The sequence below is a fragment of the Blastomyces dermatitidis genome (assembly GCF_000003525.1).
Source record: "Blastomyces dermatitidis ER-3 genomic scaffold supercont1.7, whole genome shotgun sequence".
Taxonomy (NCBI): domain Eukaryota; kingdom Fungi; phylum Ascomycota; class Eurotiomycetes; order Onygenales; family Ajellomycetaceae; genus Blastomyces; species Blastomyces dermatitidis.
Window position 1 is genome coordinate 2,739,010 of NW_025544780.1, and position 26,889 is coordinate 2,765,898.

General features: G+C 35.1%; 3 protein-coding genes and 1 non-coding gene across 5 annotated transcripts; 3 read left to right on the forward strand and 1 right to left on the reverse strand.

The window, feature by feature from the left end:
• Positions 1 to 201: 201 nt before the first annotated feature.
• Positions 202 to 1,438, forward strand: BDCG_06907 (uncharacterized protein; the record flags this gene model as incomplete). Its single annotated transcript, XM_045422665.1, has 3 exons — positions 202 to 403; positions 486 to 605; positions 678 to 1,438. 3 exons carry the CDS (start codon positions 202 to 204, stop codon positions 1,436 to 1,438), a joined length of 1,083 nt encoding a protein of 360 aa, XP_045278255.1.
• Positions 1,439 to 1,653: 215 nt separating this feature from the next.
• Positions 1,654 to 4,425, forward strand: BDCG_06908 (serine/threonine-protein phosphatase PP2A catalytic subunit). The gene is made up of 6 exons (XM_045422666.1): positions 1,654 to 2,203; positions 2,354 to 2,395; positions 2,482 to 2,587; positions 2,670 to 3,203; positions 3,319 to 3,391; positions 3,498 to 4,425. The coding sequence occupies exons 1-6, from the start codon at positions 2,042 to 2,044 to the stop codon at positions 3,568 to 3,570; spliced, it is 990 nt and encodes a 329-aa protein (XP_045278256.1). The 5' UTR covers positions 1,654 to 2,041; the 3' UTR covers positions 3,571 to 4,425.
• Positions 4,426 to 4,449: 24 nt separating this feature from the next.
• On the forward strand, positions 4,450 to 4,521 carry BDCG_17423. Its single transcript has one exon. It is a non-coding gene; the product is annotated as a tRNA-Trp (tRNA).
• Positions 4,522 to 7,099: 2,578 nt separating this feature from the next.
• BDCG_06910 lies at positions 7,100 to 8,988 on the reverse strand. 2 transcript variants are annotated; one of them, XM_045422667.1, is made up of 4 exons: positions 8,909 to 8,988; positions 8,615 to 8,838; positions 8,225 to 8,525; positions 7,105 to 8,131 (listed from the first exon to the last, which is right to left on the reverse strand). In XM_045422667.1, the coding sequence occupies exons 3-4, from the start codon at positions 8,267 to 8,269 to the stop codon at positions 7,184 to 7,186; spliced, it is 993 nt and encodes a 330-aa protein (XP_045281897.1). In that variant the 5' UTR covers positions 8,270 to 8,525; positions 8,615 to 8,838; positions 8,909 to 8,988; the 3' UTR covers positions 7,105 to 7,183. The 2 variants fall into 2 exon arrangements, with proteins under 2 accessions (XP_045281898.1, XP_045281897.1); XM_045422668.1 differs by lacking the exon at positions 8,615 to 8,838 and having other exon boundaries at positions 7,100 to 8,131.
• Between the last annotated feature and the right edge of the window lie 17,901 nt (positions 8,989 to 26,889).

Below are 26,889 nucleotides of genomic sequence, written 5' to 3' on the forward strand. Positions count from 1 at the left end.
AGTATCTACATCTCAGACTCTAGCCCTAAATTAAATAACTAGCCGCGGCAATTACGTCATGTGATGGTCGCCTGAACTTGGAACCCCAGCAACAAATTAAATCCAGGAGGAAAAAGGTAACGAATTACCTCGACCTGTATATCAACCCATCTTTGGAGATCCCCTTCCATCTTCCGTTGCGGTGTTATTTTGTTATTATCCATGGATGCCTCAAATCCTACTGGCAGAACTGAACAAGCTCTGTCATCGCGCAGCATTCTCGATCGCGCTGCGGCGAGTTTTGGCAATGATGATGTCGAGGTGCTACTGAAAAATCCCTGGGAAGCCATCGCGCTGATTGGGCATGCCTGTATGATTGCTGTTGACTTCAGGCTGATTGGCCTGGAGGAAGACCACAGAATAGGTTTGGGACTTCCCTTTCCGTTTGTCTTCACAAGTCGATCTGTGCAGCTGAACCAGTCTAACTGATGCTCCCCACTCTATAGAATCTCAGGAACCCTCGTCGCCGCTACTACCCAAGGAGTGGAACGCCAGCTCCACCTATGCCTTCAAATATGCCCACACGCAATCATCTATGCAGTTCTTGCTCAAAATCACTCGACTCGGTGGCAACGCAGTCATCTACGCGCTGGCCCCTTGGCCATGACAAGACAACATCCTTTGACGTCCCTGTCAAGATTTCATCTCTGAGTCAGCCGTCCCCTTGTCAAAATCCACCGAGGAACTTACCCGGTCGCTCGAGCAAGTGTTTATTTCGTCGTCGCGACTCAGCGATTTGATCGCCCTGTTTAAAATCAATGTAATCCAGAAACTTGCGCCGGGTCTACAAAAGGAGGGATATGAAGATGGGTCCTCCTCTAGTCGAGAACAACGTGAACGTGAATTAGAGCAACCAGTACGACAGCCACGACAACCGGTAAGAGATCCTCTACGGGACGATCGTCACCCGGAACCAGCCCGCCCGATTCCCTTTGGTGATCCACTTGCTGCACCCCCACGACGGCCGCCAGTCCCAGCAGGTGATTTCCCCCCGCCTGGGTTTGAAGATGAGTACGAGATAAATGTCCCTCCGCGCGGGTTCCACCCGGGAGGAGCAGGTCACGGGCCAAGGAGACCAAACCTTGGAGAGCGCGATCTATATCCCCCTGGTCTGGGGCCTCGCGATCCACTGGTACCTCACTTTGGGCCGCAGGGTGGGGGAGGCATGCATCCGACATTTGATGACCCCATCTTTCAGCATGGAGGTGGTAGAGGTGACGGTGATGAATATAACCCTCAAGTTCCTCCTGGGGCAAGGTACGATCCTATTGGCCCCGGGGATGGGCCACCGATGGGACGAGGTCGGGGTGGCCCTGGATTCCCGGGCGGTCGCGGTGGATTTGGAGGTGGATTTGGCAGCGGAGCATTCGGAGGAGGCTTTGGTGGTGACATTATTTAAGGGTATGATGCATAACTACCAGCTAGCTTGCTACGTTGCTAATTATGATATGATGTGTGAAATCACGCTTACGCTAACATCTGTTTGTGACATGAATTTGTATATCCTATTGTATGTACTGTACATAATAAGTAAATCACATGGCAAATGAAATACTCACGGCTTTGAGACCTGCAAATAACAAAAAACACGATGTGGAATAGCATCCATTACAGTAACGATGGCGCAGCTCCTAACTGTGGCTGGTGCATTTTGCGGCTGTGGCGCGACTGACTAACCTGAATCTCCAACACAACAAAAGAAGAAGAAGAGAGACCAAGAGACCAAAAGAAACGCCATTATCAACGCCTGTCTCAGCAGCTACAGCTCTACTCGCTTCTCCCGCACTGGAATAAAGCATTGCTACGACCAGACCCTCTCTCTCCTTCATGATTTGTTGATACCCAATTCCTTCACTTTCTGCTCCTTGTTCCCTTGCTTCCCCCACGCACGCGCCCACGCACCGCCCGCTGCTAACGACACCCCTCCATCCATTCGGTGATACCTGACATCACCATAGTCTTGTCTCCTCCCGCCTCCCCCCCAGTCCCTCTTTTCTTTTCTATGGACAATAAAATGGAGATCGATTCAGGACGATCACCCGAGCCTCACCACCTCTCTCCTACAAGCGATCCAGAGTCAATACCCACGCTGGATGGCTGGATTGAGAGCCTGATGACCTGCAAGCAGCTGGCTGAGCAAGATGTACAGAGATTGTGCGATAGGGTGAGTTTCTATTATATTTTCCGCGGGAGCTCAAGGAAGAATGGGAACAATAGCGCTCAAAAGCACGATGGCGATAAATCTGTGCCCGGCTTTTTGGGATGCTCTTTATTCAGGTTTAAAGTTAATGCTGGGTTTTCTCCTGCAATATAGGCGAGAGAGGTACTACAAGAGGAGTCGAATGTTCAGCCAGTGGTATGTATCCCGCCGTCCGTCTTGCATCTAACTTATTAGCGGTGCATTTGTTCCCGTATGCTAATCCATGGTTTATTCTCTCACAGAAATGCCCAGTGACAGTTTGCGGAGATATACACGGCCAGTTCCATGATCTCATGGAGCTGTTCCGTATCGGCGGCCCTAATCCTGATACCAACTATCTTTTCATGGGTAAGAAGAGCGAGCGCTTTTGTTCCCCCACTTACTTGTCCTTCTGTATGCTCATTTACTAACCTATTATAACAATTAAAAGGCGACTACGTCGACCGTGGTTACTACTCCGTCGAGACGGTGACTCTCCTCGTCGCTCTGAAGATCCGTTACCCACAACGCATCACGATCCTCCGCGGCAACCACGAATCGCGTCAGATTACTCAAGTCTACGGCTTCTATGACGAGTGCCTGCGGAAATACGGCAACGCCAATGTCTGGAAATACTTCACAGATCTCTTCGACTATTTGCCCCTCACCGCCCTGATCGACAACCAGATATTCTGTCTCCACGGTGGTTTGAGTCCGTCCATCGACACCCTGGACAATATCCGCTCGCTGGATCGGATTCAGGAAGTGCCCCATGAAGGCCCCATGTGTGACTTGCTCTGGAGTGACCCGGATGATAGATGTGGGTGGGGTATTTCGCCGCGTGGCGCTGGCTATACCTTTGGGCAGGATATTTCGGAGGCGTTTAATCATAACAATGGATTGACCCTGGTTGCAAGAGCTCATCAGTTGGTGATGGAGGGGTACAACTGGTCGCAAGATCGAAATGTGGTGACTATATTCTCAGGTGAAACTCTCTCTTTTCCTCTTACAATTTCCTATCTTACTTTAGAAGCAACTGTTTAGGATATAGGCTAACATTTTTTTTTGTCGCGTGTGCGTCCATGTGTTTGGATCAACAGCTCCGAATTACTGTTATCGATGCGGCAACCAAGCTGCCATCATGGAAATCGACGAGCATCTCAAATACACGTTGTAAGTGGACCCTCTCCCTCTCCTCCATAATACCACACCCCTCCCGCAAACAAATTGCTGACCCTAGATCCCTCCCCCCTCTCTTTTTCTTTTTCCTACGCTCCAGCCTCCAATTCGACCCTTGCCCACGCGCTGGAGAACCCATGGTCTCCCGCCGCACGCCAGACTACTTCCTCTAGATAGAAATCATGTTCTCATCCAATGCAACAATGCAAACAATGCAAAGCACCGCGTGCCTATCTATTCCTCACTCAACCTTTTATACCTAATTACTTCTCCCTTTCTTTTTCTTTTTCTTTTTTCCTTTTCTATTTTTGCTTGTGTCTTCTGCGCATTTTACAGAGAGAGATAAAAAGCAAGAAACGAAAGAAACGAACCAAAAACTCAACACAAAGAAGAAAATTAAATTTCCAGCTTCATCTTTAATCAGTTATTTGGGTTGCAGCAACATTACCATTTGATTTGCAGCTCGAGACTTTTTGCCTTTGCCCGCTTTTTTATCTTTCTTGTCATTTTCTTCCCCTCCCCCCGGTCTTTTTACTGTTTTTGTTTTCTTCTTTTGATATTATGCAGATATAGTAGTAGGTTTTCTTCCCTCACCCTTCTCTTTTATCTTGACGTTGTATGAATGAATAAATCCCCATCCGAGCGGCTGAGTTCATGCTCCGGGTGGGGGGATGGGATGGGATCAAAAAACAAGACGCGAGGCGGACAAGAATGCAACGGGGGGGAGTACAGAGTTCAGAAGTAAATAGTCGTGACAACATGATATGCGTAATAGTCTTCTTTTCCTTTCTGCCTGCTTTTCTTCCTCCTTCCGCGTTGTGAGATGGGCGGGGGGGATGCGGGAGTGGTCTTAGGGTGAGGGAGGATACCTATGGAAGTTCTCAGCGCTTATGTAGATGTTACATTGGGAGGGGAGACTGACTTTCTCTCGTGCGTATGAGAGAAAGGATCAGCGATGCTGTCTGGATGCGAGGCTTTGGTAGTTACAATTATGTCCCCCACAACTCGACCAGGTTACAGAAACATCACCGAATTCCATCGGCAGCAAGCGAGGACCTGTGGCGCAACGGTAGCGCGTCTGACTCCAGATCAGAAGGTTATGTGTTCAAATCACATCGGGTTCATCAGATTCTCTTCTTTTTTTTTTTTTTTTTCCCGTCCACGTTGTCAAGAGTAAGCATCGAGTGTTTTAACTCTTGAGGCAACTTAAAAAAACCTGAACATGGGTTCGTGTCAGGCAAGGGCGTCAATGACCTTTGTTACAGAGCCATGGTGACCTGTTTGTCCAAGAAGAACAATTATCTGTTCCTGCGAGCAAACCAAGCCTGCAATGAGCTCTGGGAAGCTTGCGGAATGATCTTCACCAACTGGGTGTTGCTATTGTCCAATTTCCCAGTGCCACATAAAGCTTTCCTCCCACTTGCTCCACACCAATCATCATGTGCTTAAATAATTGCTTTTTGAGATAACTATATGAATGACCATTCACTCACAAAAAATGAATCAAGTCACCAACAATCTTTGCATCATATGTCTTGCCTAGTAGTCTCTCTGGAATCATCTTGCAAATGACAGGAGCCTAACAATGATCTTGAACAACCACATCATCAATTCAAAACACTGAAGCTCGGGCGGGTCCCCATCAGTATATTGGGATAATCTGTCAAGAATTTGGTTGATCTAGGACACTTTATGAGAATTCAGTCATGTAACTAACAGCTCTTCGAACAGGATGATGGAGTCAGAACAACATTGTTGTCAGCCACTAACTTGGACAGCTTCCATGCGACACTAAAGCATCATTGCCAGCTATCTTCTCTCAACCCCTTGAGCGGCTGCAAGCCTGAAACTCTTAAGGAGATAAAGAAGCTCTCCAGGCGGGGGTGAGCCTGACTTGTCTGACCTTAAGAAGGTATGTAATTTTAGCAGCATACTGTATGACACTCATGCTGATATTTACATCAAATCAGTTCCCAGATCCTTGTATTCGTTTTTATTGATCAATGAGCACAAGTAGTTCAGGCTGCCAGAAGTGACATGCAGGGTCTGCTTCAGATGATAGTGACAATAAGATCACTACAAAGACTACAAGCATCAAGCACTACACTCTATGATCAGAACTTTCAACAACATTAGTTGATCATGGTGTCTATCTGAATATAAATATCACAATGGCCAGAAACTGACATAACTGAATAACTGACTCGAGCTCAATGAATGACTGACACAACTCTGAGCTTCTCTCACTCTCAAAGTTCTCTAAGCAAGAATTTGATCACTTTTTTGATGCTCAGTTTAAGCAGATAAATCATTAAATCTGTGATGAGCTTAGCAATTTCATTGTTCTGTCAACACAGAAAGATCTTTCAATAGTTTCATCAAACTTCTTGTAAGAGATTAAAGACTCTGATGAGTCATCTGCCGTTGCTACAATGACAAGCTTGTTACAATTTGCAATGAGAGTTTGAGAAATATATAAACTTCAGTCATACAAGCAGGATGAATCTGTCTACAATAACATAATTTACATAATAACATTAATCTATCAAGCTGATCAACTCAAGCTCTATACAACATATTCTATCACTTCTTGAGAAAGTGATGATTGCTCTGAATACATTATGATCCTGCTAAGATCATTTGTGATGACTGATAACTCAGATACTTTTCAGAGCAGGGCATGTGTGTATCAAAATGTGCAGGATTGGGCAAAGAAATGAAGAGATGAGTGTATCAAATCTGCAAATGAGACACACATGGAAGTACAATCAGAACTCCTCTCTATATCTGAACATGAGGCAATCTCTGAGTACATCATTATCCTGGAGAACTCTGATACATCAGTCATGATTGATGAAGCTGAGTTTCATTATACTGCATCATGGAGCTTCACACACACAAATGACACATATATCACATCCTCATTGCCATTCAGTTGGCTTTCAGTCAAGAATATCGAGGACCCATCGCAGAAGCAAAAAGCCGCCCTCGTCAGCATCAGCGCCCCAAACGCAGCCCGTCGTGCAATTCGACGTCACTGCCGCCCCAGGTGCCGCCCTCGCTGACCTCCAAACCGCGATCGAAGCCTACCTCGGCCCGGGATGTGCCCATCGATTTCCTCTTCGCGAACATCGGCTATGCCTCCCTCAGAGGTGGAGAAGGAGATGTTTGTGCAGATTGGGGTGAAGAGTACGCCTGTGGGGAGGATTTTCGAGTGCGGAGGAGGTTGCGAGCGCGGCGGTCTCTATAGGGTTCGAAGCTACTTTTTCGATGGGGACGGAGTTCTTGGCTGCTAGGGGGTTTGAGGACGTTGCAGAGGGAATAAGGGAAATGTAGATTGACTAGGGTGGGTGGGTTGTGTTTTGCAGAGTTTGATTCTTTTTTAGGGATAGGAAGTGGGAGTTTGTTTTAGACGGGTTGGGATGGTAGGGTATTAAATGGAATCCATTGGCTGGGAGATGTCTATCTATCTATCTATATATGTAAAGGATATTGTGCAAAAAAAGTGCAAAAAAAAAGGGAAATTATCGCGGAGCCATGTGCATGTATGAGAGAGGTGAAATGAGAACATCATTATCTTCAAATGCGGGGCAGAAGGAAAACGCCAGTGGGTACTGTACTCCCGTATATTTTATATAGGAAAAAAAAAAAAAAAAAAAAAAAAAAAAAAAAAAAAAAAAAAAAAAAAAAAGAGAGAGAGAGAGAGAGAGAGAATTTCCATGGTCTATACAAACAAGAAGAAGCATGAAATGTATGAATCATATAACCTATTAACAGCATTATACCTCACGAAGCGGACTCAGGAGCTCGGCTGGTTTCAGAATCGGAATCTTTCTCATCTACATTATTAGTAGTACTGTCAACCGTGTAAGTTCGCACTTTGGAACTGCCGTTGGGGACGTGGAATCTCAAATCCACCCGTGAAAAGAAGTAGAGAAACACGACCGTAGCTTCGATGCCGAAATTAAAGATATAAAAGCATGCCCTGTGGTGATACCACGCTGGATCGTTGGCCATGCGTGGAGGCATGAAAGTCGTTCCTGCACGGAAACCCGCTCCGAGACACAGCAGTAGGGAAGCGCTAGCTGTGATGAGGACCTTTGCCCTGAGGCTCCCCTGGCCGAATTGCTCGGTGGGTTGGCGACGCGGGGCTAGCACGATGAAGGCGAGCAAGGGGATTGGGAGGAAGGAGACGAAGGTGAAATAGGACACGCCCCACCATTGGAGATTGCGGTCGGTCAATCGGATGTCTGTGTCTAAGGTGTAGAAACTTTGGACGGTGGCTGTGATAACCATCACGAGGGTCAGTCCGATGAGGACGAAGAGCGCCTTGAAGGTGTAGGAGAATGGCCGTGACCAGCCTATGCGCGGATGGGTGGCGCAGAAGATGCGCTGGGTGTACAGGAGGTTAAGAATGAAGAGTAGTAGAACGCCCGCGGCAACGAAGATCTGTGCTGCGATTGCGATCTGGGTGTTGGTCAGGCGGTTCGCCCATACGATCCGGAGCACGGAAGCTGTGATTCTCGTCATGCAGACGCCGAAGGTTGCTGCTGATGGTATGAATTTATGGCCTCGAGTCATGTTTTTTCGGAAGAGAGCCATGTGGCAGGCAGCACCAGTGATAAATATCGCGAGGAACACTGCGGTAATGGGGACGTCTACAGAGGTTGACGGTCGACCTCCCATGCCTGCAGTAGTAGGGGGGTACGGAGGGCCAGGTGGAGGGCCCATGGGCTAAGTCGTGAAAGTAATTGTCAATTTCAAGGCATCTCTCTCGGCAGAGATGTCATTCATTAGTTAGATATATAAAAAACTGCCATTTCATACCTTTCCCCCTGGGGGCCCGGGTGGGAAACCAGATTGTTGAGACATCCGGAGGCTTCTCTCGCCTGTTCTACAGGGTGACTTTGACTTTCTTCCGATCTGGCCAGAGGGGCCTGAGCTTTCTTTCCCACGAGGGTGAATCTTGAAGAATGCCTGGCTATTGTATGCCCTGGACTTGAAAAGGAGTCGCTCTGGGATTAAAAATAATGGAGCTAAGGGCAAAATGTATTAAACCAAGGGAGGCCTTTTGTTCCTGAACAAGGCCATCAATATTGACAATCCAAGTAATGTACTCCGTATAGAGCTAAGTCAGAGTCAGGTTAGTTTTCTCCATTTTGAGAAAGGAGGCAAATGCCTTTATGTATTTATTTTTGGCGCAAAGGGGGATAAAACTTCAAGTTCTTCAAACCGCGATCTAACCACGATCTAACCACGATCTAACCACCAGTGTGGAGGAGCGGCCCATCTTGTTCACCGTCGGCAGAAGGGCCAATTCTCCCCGACGGGCTGCTGGCCGAATACCAATCATAGCTACAATAATAATAATAATAAATCATGGCGGACAGGCATGGCAAAGCAAAGGTGTTCCGGCATAGTTAAGCAGCTCCGAATCGCATCTTCTTATGTTATTTAACCAGGCCCTAGATGCTAGTTAGATGATTTGTAACGTAAGCTAAGTGCTCTCACCTGCAATCTCTGTCAGACCCTGATATACAAGAGTCTTCCATCTCAACAATTAATATTTACGCCGTAGAGATTATAATAATAATAGAGAAAATAAATTTGAAAATAATCTCCCGGGTTGGAATGTTGGATGTTTGGGTTGGTGGCTTAGTCAGATAACTCGGCACATCGGGGGTTACAACCCCCGGGTGTATACAGAAAACTTGACCTCGCTTAAGTGCGCCACTTGACCTCATTACATAATCATGACCCTGACCTCACACAATACAGTAATAACAGGAAGCAGAAAACTGTTGGCCCTTACGGCCGTTGCGGTTAGCGATCCCACTAGATCACGTGACCCACCACTATAATATGTTTCTGTAGATAGATCTATCAATACAACCTTCAACTATTCTACAGATTATAGCCTGAATGACACATTTTTCTTTTTAGAACATTAAATCAACATTTTTGACATGAATAGTTCATCTTTTTTGAAAAGACTCTTACTCTTTATTAGAGATATTTCATTTTCTCTGAATCTGCTGATCAGTAGATTTATATACTTTATTTTTTTTAAGAAAGCACATTCTTCATTGTGAAGAATATTACTTTTTATCACTTTTTTTTTTTTACATATCTAGAAGAAGTAGAGTCATCTTAATATAAGTAATATATCTGTTACTTCAGAGTTCAGCTTAAGACTCAGAATTACACACTTCACTAGATAACTTATTAATAGAATAATCACTTATTATGAGAAAGCTTCTGACTTGCAAGATAAGACTGAGATCAGTTTTTATCAGAGTATGAAATTTAATAATGATGAGATAACAGAGAAACTTCAGAATAAAGAAAAACAGAGTTAACATTTATCTGTAGAATCTATTCATTTTAACTCTTTAAATTCTTCACTATTTCTCACTCTCAGAATGCTGACTTTTAACAGTGATTCAAATCAATCTATCTATTACACTGCAGGCAATCTTATGAATCTTATACAGATAATACTACAGAATCAAATAACTGCAGCTGAAATTACTTAACATCTCACTATATCTATCTCTGTATAAAGAGATACTATAAGAAATGAGTTACAGAAATATCAGAAGAAAGTTAAATATACACTAGATATTAAATCAGTAATTATATTTAATGACTCTAATTATAAAGCCTGATATGTTGATATATTAACTGATATAAAAGTTATTAATGAAACTGACATTCTATTGAGAACTCAATGAGAATTCTCTTTTACATATCATATCAACTCTGAGAAGTGAAGGATTTATTTCAAGTCTCTATATAGATATATACTATCAAGTCTTATTGAAAATGTTCAAATCACTATTAAAATCTTGAAAGCTGATAATACTGCAGCTCTGTGAGATAAGATCAATATTAAATATACAATATTACTGACAGAAGAATAAGTTAATATCTTCAAGAAATTGATAAAATTATAAGTTAAGAAGAATGATTATCTTACTTTTCAGAGATATTTCTGCTATTTTATTACTTATTATAAGAAGCTCTGTCAGAGCACTGAGAATATATACTATGATCTTTTTCTCAACAATCTGCAGAATTATCAAAGATCATTTATTAAGATACATTTAAATAAGTTTTTCTTCACTAATCAGAAACTCATTGTTAATATTGATATCAATGATTTGATAAAGCAACTGATCAATTGAACATTTAAGAAGATTATCACTGAGTGAAAAAAGCAGTCTTAGACTGATTCTGTGACTGTGAAAAAGAACAAAGATAAAAATAAAGATGAGAATAAAAGCATATCTATATAAAAGTGCACTCACTGTAGAAGATATAAATATACTGTTAACAGGTGTTTCATCTTACACTCTGATAAAAAGAAAAAGAAGAATGACAAGAAGAATGACAAGAAGAAAGAGAAGAAGAATGACTTGATAAGTTCTTAATCAGCAGTGAATGCAGTAATTACAAAGATTGAGTTCTACTTCTTCTTCATAGTTATCAGAAAATCATTCTCTAGATCTTGATATTTGAACACATGTGTAAGTCTGAATATAATGAGTGAGCTTCATTCTTTTTCAAATATCAAATCTTTTAATAATAATATCTCTGTCAATTCTGTGACTGAGAGAACTGAGTTTGTCAAGAAGATTAGAACTGTTATCTTGAAGATTGAGAGTGATAATATTAACTTGCAGAATGTTCACTATATTTCTAATATTACAGTTAATCTACTCTCATTTGTAAAGCTTGAAGATCAGAGATTTTAATTTATATTATCTTTCACTATTCTCTTATTTTTCATTTACAGAGCTCTGAACAGCATTATTTTTCATGCAGTTTGAACTGCTCAGAATAATATATATAAGATCAATGAATGAAAGTTCAATGAGAATCTCAATCATCTGAACAAGATAGTCAAGTATATTATAATGTCACATAAGTATAATTTTGACTGAAAAGTTAATCTTTCTATAACTACTGCTACTACTGTTAATAACATTGATTCTACAGTTCTGAATACAGATCTCAAGAATACAAGAATATCAAAGACTCTTTTGAACTGACACTGTGATCTCAGTCATATTCATGCTGATACTATAATTACTATGATCAAGGATTTTCATACTGAAGTTACAATTAAAGACTCTAAGACTAAGTTCTTTTGCAAGAAATGTGTCAAGACTGATATGACATAAGATTATTTGAAAACATCAATGCCTAGATCTATTTAACTCATTGAGAAGATTTATATTAATCTTGCAGATAATAGATATACATTGAAAGATCTCTCTGATTATCTCTTAGAGTCTCATCAGGAAATAAAATACTGAATGCTTATTATCTATGATGCAATCTGCTATCATTGAGTGTATTTTTTAAAGTTCAAGAATGAGACTGTTCAATACTTTGAGTTATGACTCAGATTCATAAATAATCTCAGATATACAATTCCTGCTTTTCTATGAACTGATATTGATGATGTTTTCCAATTCACATATATACACACAGTTATGAATTTATATAATATCAAATGAGAACTAACAGCATTATATTCATCACATCAGAATGGCATTTCTGAACATGAAATCTGTACTATTATGAAACAGATTAGAGCTGCTCTTTTAAAAGATAATCTTTTCAAGAAGTTCTGAACAGATGTTCTAGAGACAGTGATTACAATAATTAATAATACTCTCATATCTACAGTTCTTTACAACTTGAAATTTTAATCCTCTACTACAGAGATCTCTGTAATTTCAAGTTCACATAAGATTTCTTAATATGCACTTACAAATATCTCACTGAATGTAAGGTATTTTCACTGATTAAGTGCAGAGGTTTTTATTCACTTGCATGAATCTCAGCAGCCCGCGGATAAGCTTTCTTCACATGCCAATTTCTATCATATCATTGAATTCAGTGGCATATTGATATATCGCCTATGACATTCTGAATCTGATAAGATTATTGTCAGTAGTGATGTGAGGTTTTCAATCACTGAAAAACCAGTTGTCACATCTGTGGCACTTATTAATAATGCTGGTAAATCAGAACTGAAACTGAAACCTGATATTCATCTGATTGATAATGAAGATGCTTCTGATATTGATGATCCGAATTCCACATGATTGCGGCCCATGAAATCGCTGGCTACTTACACTTCAAGCCTCATTACAGGTAACCTCCCGAAGTTCTATAAGAACACCACATCTCAGCTAGAAGAGATAGAAGATTATTGGAAAAAGTTCATGCAACGCGAGATTACTGACCTGAAGAGATACAATACATGAAGTTTGATTTCTAGATCTGATGTTCTGAGAGATGAACTGATTGCTTCAGATTATTAAGTGTTCCTTGAGAAAGATAGATCTGTGAACTCAAATGCTGATTCTGATAATATTCTTAGAAAATCACATTGAGTGATTTGTGATAACTGATTTAAGAAGAATTCTAGAGAAGAGATCTATACTTCTGTTATCACTGATACTGCTAATTATATTCTTTTTGCAATAGCAGTACTACACAGTTGAACACTTCATCAGATGAATATAGTGATGATATATCTTTATAAGCATCTCACTAAGAAGGTCTATATGAGACAATTCATCAGATTTGAGACAGATTCACTGAAAACACTTGTCTGCATGATTGAGAATAGTCTATATAATCTGAACTCTGCAGTGAAGATCTGATATAATTACTTAACAGCTCTGTTAAGTGATCTTGAATTTACAGTCAGCACTCATAATTCAGTACTCTGATATTATACATTCAGATATCATCTCTATATAACAATCTACATTGATGATCTCAACATTATATCTGAAGCTTCTGAGAATGCTGATTGACTAGTGAGTATACTCAGTGAGAAATTGAAAGTCAAGAATCTACATCAGTTAACTAAGTATTTGAGTATAAAGATCAATTATTCAAACAAGAAAATTAATTTAATACATTGTCAATATATCAAATGCCTTGTTGAAGATTTCTATCTTGATAATACAGCTATTGCTAGAACATCTATAAAGAATAGATTTCATATTGATGATTTCTCTATATCTGAGAAAGAGACTGATTTCACAATTCAGTGATATTAACATGATATGAGTTGCTTGCAATATCTTGCAGTTAAAACATATTCTGATATCACTCACACTGTCTCACTACTCACTCAATGAAACATTGATTCAACACCTCAATGTTGAAAGGCTCTATTACACATTATACATTATTTGAAAGAGATCATGAATCTGAGTATTTTCTACAGATGCAGCCTGTATGAGAAGTCTGTTTCTTTCATTTCTACTGATTTTTTCATTTCTACTGATTCTTTCATTATCTCTGATTTCTCTGATGATTTCTACCTACTCTTCAGCTACTCGGATTCTGATTGAGCCGGCCTCTTGAATGATGATAGGAAATCAATATTCAGCTATATTTTTAAGCTCACAGACAGCCTGATTTCATGATGTTCAGCAAAGCAATCTTGTATATCTCTGAGTTTCAATGAGACTGAATATGTGACTCTTAGTGAGGCAGTCTGTGAAGCAACATGAATTCAGAACCTCATGATTAAGCTCAGCTTTATCACTACATCTCTGATACAGATTCTCACTGATAATAAGAATGTTATAGATCTTATAAAGGTGGCAGTCATTACAGCCTGAAGCAAGCACATTGACACATATTTTCATTTTTCACATTGACAGTTGAATCAGAGGGTTATTGATTTAGAGTACATTCTCATCACTCAGATGATGGCAGATGAACTCATTAAATCTCTAGATAATGTGACATTTGCACAATTCATAATTTTGCTAGGTCTTACAGGCATAAAAGTTGAGAATGTTTAATTTTACATTTGTATTTGATTTTGACAGACTATCTTGATGATTTGAGTGTTTTTTTTTGTATGTGATTCTTGTTATCTCAAGAGAGAGTGTTAGCTCTTACAGTCATTGCGGTTAGCGATCTCACTAGATCACGTGACTCATCACTATAATATGTTTCTGTAGATAGATCTATCAATACAATCTTCAACTATTCTATAAAAACTTGACCTTGCTAAGTGCGTCACTTGATCTTGTTACATAATCATGACTCTGACCTTGTATAATACAGTAATAATCAGTTGATAATTGACTTTCAATCTTTCAATTCATTTATTCACTCAGCTTATCAATCAATCAAAGCATGTATAGCTGATTCATAATCAATTAAATAAATAGATAAATTCATATAGAATATAAAGAGATATTTTACAGAATTTTAAAATATATCAAGATAAAAATATTTAATAATTGATTTTAAATTGATTTTAAATTAATTCTGAATTGATTCTGAATTGATTATAGTAATAAAAATAGATTTAATCTATATATTTAAGTAATTAATAATTGATTGAAAATTAGTTGATAATCAATTCAGTATAAATTATATAAATACTTACTTTATTATTAAATTCAAGAATAATTTCAGTATTAAATTGATTTTAAATTGATTTTGAATTGATTCTGAATTAATTGTTAATTAATTATAGTAATAAAATAAATTCAATCTGTATATTTAAGTAATTAATAATTGATTGAAAATCAATTAATAATCAATTCAGTGTAAATTATATAAATACTTACTTTATTATTAAATTCAAGAATAATTTCAGTATTAAATTGATTTTAAATTGATTTTAAATTGATTTTAAATTGATTTTAAATTGATTGTAGAATTGATGGTAAATAATTAAGTGATTTCAAATTACAAGAAAAGATGTATTGAGCGAGGTCAGGTAGTAGCACGGGCCACATTTGCGAGGTCAGCTTACATAATGAGGTCAAGTGACGCACTTAGCAAGGTCAAGTTTTCTGTATACATCAGTAATAATCAGTTAATAATTGACTTTCAATCTTTCAATTCACTTATTCATTCAGCTCATTAATTAATCAAAGTATGTATAGCTGATTTATAATTAATTAAATAAACAGATAAATTCATGTAGAATATAAAGAGATATTTTACAGAATTTTAAAATATATCAAAATAAAAATATTTAATAATTAATTTTAAATTAATTTTAAATTAATTCTGAATTAGTTCTGAATTAATTATAGTAATAAAAATAGATTCAATCTATATATTTAAGTAATTAATAATTGATTGAAAATCAGTTAATAATTAATTTAGTATAAATTATATAATATAAAATAGTTGAAGTGTCATACTTCTGACCATGTTAAGACTCTGTTATAATTTCACACAGCTTATTACTTTCATGCAGATAATTTCATTTTATCTGAATTAGTTTTCAACTACTTTATAATATTATTCAGATATATCATAGAAAGATCTGATTAATAAATATAAGAATCTCACTTCTATATAAGATTAACAGATTACTCTTTCTTAGTAATAAGATACTGCTGAGATATTACTCTGACTATTCTCACTTATAAAATGAAAGAAGAATATTCACTCATTATCTATATAGAATAGCTAGATACTGACTTCTTATTAAAGAAGTCAGTAATTTATCTTTTTCTACTACTGAAATATATACAAGAGTTACTGTGTGTTTTATACAATCTTCTTAGTATATTAAGTATTATATCTGTGATATTCTTATAATAACTCTGTAGTCTATGAGCTTACTATTCAAGTAAAATAGTCAAACTCACTCATACAGCTTTTTAAATAACTACTTTTATATAATATCACTGACTAGTCATTACTTCAGTTCTATTATATTATAATTTGAATTACTTAACCTGTAATGTGACGGAACTGAAGTGATGACTAGTCAGCAGTGTCATGTAGAGATAGTTGTTTTAGAAAGCTGTATAAGTGAGCTTAACTATCTTGCTTAAATAGTGAGCTTGTAGGCTACAGAAATATTGTGAGAATATCACAGATATAATACTTAGTATACTAAGAAGATTGTATAAGATATGCAGTAACTCTTGTATATATTTCAGTCAGAGTAAAATGAATTACTGATTTCTTTGATAAGAAGTCAGTATCTAGCTATTCTATATAGATAATGAGTGAATACTCTTCTCTTATTTCATGAGTGAGAATAGCTGGAGTGATATCTCAGCAGTATCTTATTATTAAGAAAGAGTAATCTGCTAATCTTATATAGAAGTGAGATTCTCATATTTATCAATTAAATCTTTCTGTAATATATTTAAATAATGTTATAGAGTGATTGAAAACTAGTTTGAATAGAATGAAATCATCTGTATAAAAGTGATAAGCTGTATAAAACTGTAACAGAGTCTTGATATGATCAGAAGTATGATAATACTCTTCTCTTTAAAAGTATAGTCTTAATACTCTCAAGATTATCAGATTAGAAATTATCTTTATTGTATAGTAACAGTTATCAATTAATTTGACAGTGTGTGTACTGTGTATAATATAAAGAAATAGATGAGTTTTTCTGCTGACTGTATAAATCTTTCTTTTCTCATCTTTGTTCAAATTAAACACATGATAAGTGAGTTTCTTATATATTAATTTAAAATGTGAAAAAACATAGTTAATAAGTAACTTATAGATCTTTCAATATATTCTGTTCTATATATGAAATTCTCTGCAAAAGTAGTATATTTTAGAGATAAAGCTAACAGTAGTAGCAGGATTTTTTTGAAAAGATCTTCTCTTTTATAATATAATTTTCTCTCTCTCTCTCTCATCTGCAATAGTGAGTGCATGAGAGTATCATTCTTGAAGAATAGTAGAGAACTTATTCTGATGTTTTCTAGTGAGTAAATGTCTTCATGATGCAGTGACAGTCTCTGTAACTGCTAAGAAAGTCAGGTTGAAGATGAAGATGATGATATTAATGAGCTGTGAAAGCACTGCTCTCATTATTATATCTTCTTCTTCTTCTACTTCTTTTGCAGCTGTGATGATAGTTACTGTGCCTTGCAGTGAGATGTTATCTCTTCTGTCAGTCAGTTTGTCTATATTCAGTCTGTTCTCTGCTTCTCTCACTGCTGTTATAATGCTGCTTCTTCTCTCAGTCAATACAGTGATATATGACCCTGTGTGATTATTTGAAGAGAAACTCAGAGAGAGCTTGATTCTAAGAACAGTGACTCTGAGAAGCTCAATCTATAGTTCTTCTTCTATAACATGTCTGAGCTCTACTCAGAATACTACTGAGTTAAGTCTGCAGAGTTCTGCAGTTTCTTTATCTTCTCTCTGTAAGAAGGCTCTGATACAGTCTCTGATCAGCACTGCTACTTATCTGCACTATACTAAGCAGCTGAAGAAGAGAAGAATTTTATATATCTGTCTCTTCTCTTACTTCTGTTATTTCTGTTATATCTGTAATAATAACTTCTATCTCTCTGTAAGTATTACCTACTCTACAAGAAGACATTGTGTTAGCTTTGACAAGAAGCTCAGATACTTAAGCAGTACAGAGTGAGAATCTCAGAGCTTTAAGTGTTAATGAATTTTATCAAGACTGAGAAGATTTCTCTTACTCATCTGTAAAAGAAGATAAAAGCATGAATCTTCAAGATAAAAAAATATCTCAGAATAACTGACTCTAAGAAGAGATCAGCTGATGTTATTATTAAAAGTATTACAGAGATTAATCACTGATTGAAGAGAATCTCACTTCAATTAAAGTAAATGACTGAGATACTTTGTAAATTAATAAGTTAATACTTTAAGTATCTCTTATACTCTTCTATAGCATGCTTCTCTGTAATATCACAGTACTAACTTCTCAGCAGATAAAGATATCAGTGCTGAAGACTTCAATAGTAAAGAATGAGTTTGATAAGAATGTAATTATTAATAAGTAGACTCTGATTCTCTTTTTTACTTTTTCAGCAGACTGCAGTCTCATTAGAATAGCAGTAGTCTGCAGATCAATAATATTAATCTTTTTATTAATTTTAAATATCTCTTTTCTTTTAATCACTTTAGAAATTTTACACTTGTGTAGTCTTATTAAACTTCTAAAAACTCTTTAAGAGAAAATAGAAGAAGAGTACTACAGAGTCTATAAGACACTGACTCATCACTGTGAGATTATCTCTAAAAAACTCTTTGAGAAAAATGAGAAGTCTTAAGTAGTATTTCTTACTTAATATCTCTGATATGTAATAAGACAGTCTCTACTAGCTGTCTTATAGCTTGTAATCTCTTTCTCAGCATTTTTCAAATACTCAAGCAGTTTTCATAAATTCTCTAATAATGAATAATCTTCTTATTTAATAAGATATTGAAGCTTGCTGTAATATATTCACTTGTCTAATATTTTCTTCATAAGATATTCAGTATTACTTTCAATCTTGATATTATTCAGCTGAGACAGCTTCATCTCAGAGTATTACTTATAGAGCTTTAAATAGAAAATATGAAAAATAGAATGAATTGATTTCAATTCTGTGAGTAATTTTAACTTATATATCTACTTATTCATTACTCTTATTACTGAGAAAGATTCTAGTCACTGCTTACTGAGCTTCTTACACAGTCTCATTATCTTGATATTCTTTGCTAAAAGTAGCACTTAATTCTCTATTAAGAACTTCATTGAAAGATATTTTCAATTATAGTATTTTATCTACTACTTCTGAGTGTGATGAATACTTTTCACTATCTTCTTATAAACTTTGTTTAAAAGTTTCAATCTCACTTTTACTTCTAATACTGAGAAATACTTCATTCTCTGTATCTATCTGACATTCTGACTATCTATTTCTCTCTTTGAAATGTTGTCTGTGATATCACTGAGTAGTGAAGAATTATATTCATAATAAGTATAGAAAGAAGATATCTTTAAGATTGTATTCTTTGTATTATTATATATGAATTCAGCAGTTAGAAGATATTTGAGTCAATCATTCTAATGATATGAACAGAACACTTAAAGATGCTGTTCTAGTGTCTGATTCTAATATTCAGTCTGATCATCAGTCTGCAAATGAAATGCAATACTAAGAAGACATCTTATTATAAGATGATAGTAAAAAGCTGATCAGTATTTACTAATGAAGAGAGATTCTTAATCTATTATCAATGATTTTAAAGCACTGTGATCATAAATGATGATATCTAAAAACAGGTCAGTTAATTCAGAGACTTTAATCTTTTTATAAGTAGAAATATATCTAGTCATCTTTATAAAGTAATTAATAATGATCAAAATTGAGTTATATTCTTTGACTCTTATTGACTTTAGCAGGTCAACTATGAAATTCATCAATAGATTCTATTATAAGCTCTTTGAAACAGGCAGTGATATCAACTCACTGTATTACTTATATCACAGAATCTTTATTCTTTGACAGATATTATAAGTTTTAATATACTCTTTAACATCTGCTCAAAGCTTGTCTTAAATATATTTATATTTTAGAAGCTTCTCAGTCTTCTCTAACCTGAAGTGCTCTGTATAAGAATTATTATAATAAATTCTTAATAACTTCTGACACACTGCTCTGCTATAAGAAATGAAGACTGAATTATTCAGTAGTAGAAGTTCATATTCTTTTAGTTATCAGTGACTTGATTTCTTAGCAGTATCACTCTACTCAGAGTCTATCTCTTTCAAGTTTAAACTGAATTCTTTCTTCTTTAACTTTTAAATTTAAGCTACAGTAGAGATGTTTCTCTTCTATAACTTATCAATGAATTTCAAAAGTAGTTGAATTGAAAGATTATAGACTGTTTTATTCTTTGTCAATTCAATGATTGTAAGATATGATATGAGAAGCTTATAATCTTCAGTATCAGTTCTCTACAGAGATCTGAATTCTCTTTTATCTTCTATACTGAGTTATACAGCTATCTCTTCAGTACTGTTTCTGAGCTTTAGAGAATCTCAACTCTCTGCAGTCAGCTTCTTCTGCAGTGATGACAGAGATTCTTTTGTAGAATTCTTCTCTGTATTAATAATATTATAATCAGATTATCTAGATAATATGTTAGCAGAATTAAGCTGATCTGAACAGTATCAGATATAGAAATCATACTCTGAAAGCAGCTCTGCTCATCTGACTTAACATTCTATCAAGCTCTTTGTTATCAAGAAGTAACACAGATTTATATAATCAGTGAGAACTTACACTGAGTACTTACTACTCTGAAGATAATATTGTCAGATCTTAAAGAATTCAACAATTATTAATATCTTCTAATCATGAGTATCATATCTTCTCTGTATGAGTGATAACTTCTTGAAGAGGAAGATCACTGATCTTCATTTATAGTGTCTTATAGACTCTGTGAAAAAGTCTTCTCTTATAGACAATTCATTATTTATTTCTTCAGAGATGATTATCTTCTAATTCTTTCAATATTGAAAGGCCTTCAGTATCAACTGTGAAAAGATTTCACAGACTTCATTCTCAGATATATCAGTCTCACACTGACTGAATAAGTTGAGATTAAAGTGATTCAGCATTGTGATATCTGTGAAAGCTTATTTCAATTCTGTAAACACCTGCACAGTGTCTTAAGTGAGGATAAACAGTTCTGTTTTTCTGTCTTTCACACTTCTCTTTAACAGATCTGTAAGAGGAGCAGTAATTCATAAATATGCATAGATGAATCATCTATAGAAATTCATAAATTCTAGAAACATCTGTATCTCATGATACATTTGCAGTGCTGATCAGTTCTTAATGATGAAGACTCAGCTTCTGTTCATTGAAATGTTATTCATCTTAATAATATAATCTAAGAAATCAATCTCCTGCATGTAGAACAAGCATTTTTTGATGTTTGTATAGAGTTAATACTGTCTCAAGTGACTTAATACTTCTTGAATATGAGTATTATATTCTTTCTCTGATTTCAAGAAGATTAAAATGTCATTCAGATATACTATACAGAAGATGTTAACAAGGCCTCACAGCATCTCATTTATATAGATCTGAAAGATGACTGAAGCATTACAAAGATTAAAAGATAAAACAAGATATTCAAAATTACTGTACTTAATATAAAAAGCTGTTTTTCAAATGTTGTCTTTATTAACTCTGATTCTATGATAGATATTCTGTATATTAATCTTTGAGAACACTCTTGCTTCAGATAATTAATCAATTATCTTGTCAATCAATGATAGTGAATAGTGATTCTTAATCATTATCTTATTAAGATCTCTGTAGTCTATGCATAGACATAGTCTATCATTCTTCTTGAGTATAAAGAGTATAGATATTTCTGTCAAACTTTTTGATAAATATATTCAGTTCTTTGATTGCACTTCTTCAAGATATTTATATAGAACATTCAATTTCTTTACAGACAAGTTGTAAAGAGATCTGTATAGCACTATTACACTGTCTTTAAGATAAATCTTATATTATATCTTAGTATTAGAAAACTTCACTGCTTCTCTTTTCAAAAAGACATTCTTAAAATCTGTAAAGAGATATCATGTATATCTGTCTTCAATAACAGATACTGCTGCTAATCTTGCAGTAAGAGTGATGACTTCTTCATCTGTTTCTAAGTCTCAATCACCTGCTATGCAGTATATTGACTCAATCTTTTTCTTAAGATTCTTCTGATGAAACTCTTCAGATTTCTCTATCACTGTCTCTTTATCAGTGAGATAGTACTGTCACATCTGAGTAACTCAGTCAATGAGAGAATTGTTTTCTCTCAATCACAGAAGATCTAGAATAATGTTCTTATCTATAATATTAACTGTGTGAAGAAGTAGACTGCTCTTGTGATTCGGAAGAACGTACGACTGTCGGATAATAACGCGGCCGCTTCCGAACTACTAGCGTACGCGTACAAGTGTAAAGGGGCCATAGTGGCCGCTAATTAATTTAGTGTATGATATTATAATATATAAGAAGCCAGTGTACGCCTGTAATTATACACTGACTTAAGCAATCTTTGAATCACATCTGATAGCATGTCTAAAAACCAGTGAGAAGTGCAGGCTTCTTCAGAGTGTGATAATTTCATCTACAAAGCAATTTATAGTTATCATGTCAGTGTGGTTCTAGAACATCTCAAAAGATAGTATATAAAGAGCAGTGAGTGAAAGAGTATCTGATTGATACTGCTTCACTTGTTAAGGGAAAACTCCACACCCAGATGAATGTCACATATGTGAATGAATGAGGTGTGAGAAAAGAAATGAAAGTGATGAATCAGATTCAAAGAAGACTGCTCTTCACTTAAAGAGATAAAAGAGAGAGTGATCATCATCAGAGTTGTATAATAATAACAGAAATTATATAATAATATAGTAATACAGTGATATAGTAATATAATAATAGACATTGTATAATTAATGAGAAAATCACTGAAATAAATACCTTCTCTAGCTGATACAAATAATACTCTTCTCTGCTACCTGAACTGAAAGATATGCAGAATCTCTCAGAGAATTTACTTAAAGTAGTAAGAAAAGCAGCTGAGACTACTGAACTGAAATTGAAGCTCTGTACACATACAAGAATTCTAAATGAGATTGAGATCTTGTGTACACAGTGACAGACTGAGATGAAAGTTAAACAACAATTGATATTCACTGCAGATTAAGTATTTACTATAAAGAGCTTCACTGATACAATTATCATTATTAATAAGAATAGAGAAAATCAGATCTTAGATCTGCAGCAGAAGATTAAACATTTACATAGATAGATAACTACACTGAATCTGAAGATCTTATTATAATTGTTCATGATCTCTTCAGAAGTGTACATATTATCAGAGATCACTGCACAGAATGAGAATCTGAGTATAAAATATATCAAGCTGAAAGATCTGCTGAAGCTATCAAGCTTCAATGATAACTGAAAAAATGATGCTATAATCAGCTGACTAAGTCAGATGTGATTATATTATCAGATTGAATATAAACTCACAGACAGATAGTTAATGAAATTTTAACAAGTCTTAAGATCTATTATATTTCTATATGAAAAAGTGAAGTCATTATAAATAGCTGATAAAAAGATAAATCTTACAGACTCAGAGTAATATTCATTCTTATAAATATGAAATGAGTTTTTCAAATAAATCTTGCATAACTTTGAGAAAGTGAATGTATAAGATAAGCATTATAAATACTTCACTGAGTGTAAATAAGTGAATAATCTTACATTATACTTCACACACTTCAGTTTACACTATCTTGTATTGAATGAAGAGCTTTTAATATCTTTCTATTTACAGATCTTCATTCATGATTTTACATCTGAGTTAAGAGTGAAATAAAAATGCTTAATCTCATAATCAGATATAATGAAGAAAGTATATAATATTCTCATTATACAGAAATAAGTGAGTCAATTATAACAGAAAATACTGCAATTGAGTATATCTCAGCAGAGAATAGATAATCAGACTTCTATGATATAAGCTATATATCTGAACATAATGAATCTAGATCTGAATACTATTACTAAAGTACTGAATCTCTTAAAAAAGAGATTCTCTGAGTGAAAATCTTGATATTATGAGTATCAAGCTTGCTTCAACTGCAGATATCAAAATCATGATGTAAAAGATTACACTCAGTGTACACAGTCAAGAGAAGTAAGAGAGTTAAAAAACTAGCAGAATCAGTGAGCTTGAAGATACTCACTGATATTCTATGAAAAGTCTTCAAAGTGAAAGAGATGCTCATATTAGATAACTCTCTGAATTCTGTGAATATTAAGAGAAAGCAGACTTCTGACTGAGATATAAGTAAGAATGAAGTGAATACTCATCTGAATATCTTGAGATCTGAAATGTTAATGTATAGAGAGCACTTGAATAAGAATTGAGAGATGACTATAAAAGTATTAACAGACACAGAAGCTTCTATATAATATATTGATAATTATATAATCTGAAGATTGAAAGAAGTCTACTGTGTGAAGAATTTCTGATATATAAGATTATCTGATAACTGATATTTGATATCATCTGTAAAAGTAAGAGTTCTCTTGTACTTTGAAGAATAATCTTACTATATTTGAGTGTGAGAGCTGCAGAATGTGAAATACAATCTTATTCTCAGACTTAATTGATTTCAAAGATTTAATCTGCAGATTCAATGATGTACATATTATATGCAGTTGACTGATAGAAAGAAAATGATTAATACAATTCTATCAACTGATATAAGAAGAACATTTCATGTCTCTGATATAGAAGAATTAAATCTGCTTATACATTAACAAGTAAAGAGAATGATTTATACAACCTTATCTGAAAGTATTCTGTATGTCATATGAGACTCAGAAGCAGAGAAAATCAAGATAAAAGATATATAAAAGAATAAGTGTATGAAGAAGCTTCTGAAGAAGTATGAGAAGATCTTCTGAACAGATCTTTCATCAGAATTGCTGCTGAAATAAGAATTTGTATATGAGATTGATATGAGAAATGCAAAACTAGTCAATCAGAATGTGTACTCTCTGTCACAAACATATCTTAAAGAACAGAAGTATCAGATCACAGACCTTCTAGAATGAGATCTTATATAACTCTTATCAAGTGTGTGAGGCTTTTCAGTTCTATTTGTAAAAAAGATAAGTGAGAAGTGACAGATGTGTATTAATTACTAAGTACTTAATAAGCTTACAATTAAGAATGAATATTCACTGTCATGAATTCAATAATAGTTGAATACAGTTGAAAATACTTAATATCTATCAAAGATTGATCTTCTCTCAGAATACTGACAGATCTGTGTAGATGAACTATCAGTTTCATAAACTGTATTTAATACACAATAAGAGAAGTTTAAATTCCTGATAATGTCATTCAGTCTGATAAATGTGCTCACTATCTTTCAAATGATAATAAATATGATTCTTCATAAACAGAATGAAATCTCATGCCTTGTATATCTCAATGATATTCTAGTCTTTTCAAACTTATATAACAAATATCTGAAGCATCTCAATGAAGTGCTTATAACTCTAGCAGAGTATAAGCTCTATATCAAATTAACTAAGTATGTGTTTGAAATGAAAGAGTTGAAGTTTATAGAATATGTAGTAAGTAGTGACTATATACATCTTATCTTGAAGAAATTAAATGTTATAGTGAATTGACTGTGACTGTGAAATATACATTATATATAACAGTTTCTTGAGTTGATCTCATACTACTGTAGATTTATCAAGAATTTTACATAAATATCTGCATCACTCTCAGATCTTTTAAAAGAAATAAATGTAAATCTGTGAAAGAAGAAGTTTCATTCAATCATCTGAAATGCTGTGTATAAAGAGGCTTTTCTCACACTGAGAGAATGTGTAATAACATTCTCAGTGCTTATTCAATCAGATTATAATAAATCTTTCTATATTAAGATAAATACATCTGAATGAGCTATCAAAGACACTCTTCTACAGATGAGTAAGAATAGCAAGCTGCATCTGATAATATATAATGATAGAAAACTATCAGATGCTGAGCTTAATTACTCAGTGTATGAAAAGAAATTACTAGTAATCAAGCACACACTGATGTTATAAGATAGATATATTAATAACAGATATATAACAACAGTGATTATGAATCACAAAAGTCTTATCTATCTACAATTGATGATAAAATCTTTCAAACACTTAGTATATTGAATCTCAGAGTTTCAAGTATATAATCTTTATATTCAATACTGAAAAGAATTGAACACTGTGATATCTGATATAATCAGTCACAGACCTGATTTTATGAGTGAGAGTTCTGTGAATCAGGTATAAGAAATGTTCATATTAAACACACTGAGAGAATACAAGAAATCAGAATAAGTGAATATCATGATCTCTCACTTGAAGAATGACAAGATGTCAGATGATAAGTGTCTTATGAAAGTAGTAAAAGAGATACTTCTGAACTTCAAGCTGAGAAAATTGAAAAATGATGTTATACTTTATCACAATCTAGAATACACAGAAGCTCTCTATCTAGAATCTTTATTTAGATGTGACTTGATGACTTATATGCACAAGGAATTCAGTCACTTAGAAAGCTCTGAACTCATGAGTGTACTCAAATCAAGAGCATACTGGCCAAGCATGACTGAGAACATTCAGATATACACTCATAAGTGCCTGAATTGTCAGATCACAAAAGAATATAAGAAAGGATTGAAACATAAGAAAGTACAATATCAGATGAAGTATACAATACAACTGTTTAAATAATGAAAGATGAACCTCATAGACATATTACTGTGAATGCTAAATGAAAATTGATGAATAATCACTGCTATTGATTACACTACTGACTGATCAGTTGTGAAAGCAGTTTCAGAGATGACAGAGAAGGTGATGATGAAGTTTCTACATGATGAGATCTATGTTAACTATGAAATATCACATGAGATTCTAACTGATAATAATGCAAACCTTGTAGAAGAAGCAGTGAGGCATTTCATAAGTCAGTTACAGACAAGATATTATAGAACAATGTCATATCATTCACAGACAAATAGAAAGATGAAACACTTAAATGAAATCTTGAGCAACATGCTGATGAAATATCTAGTGAGTAAGTCTATGAGA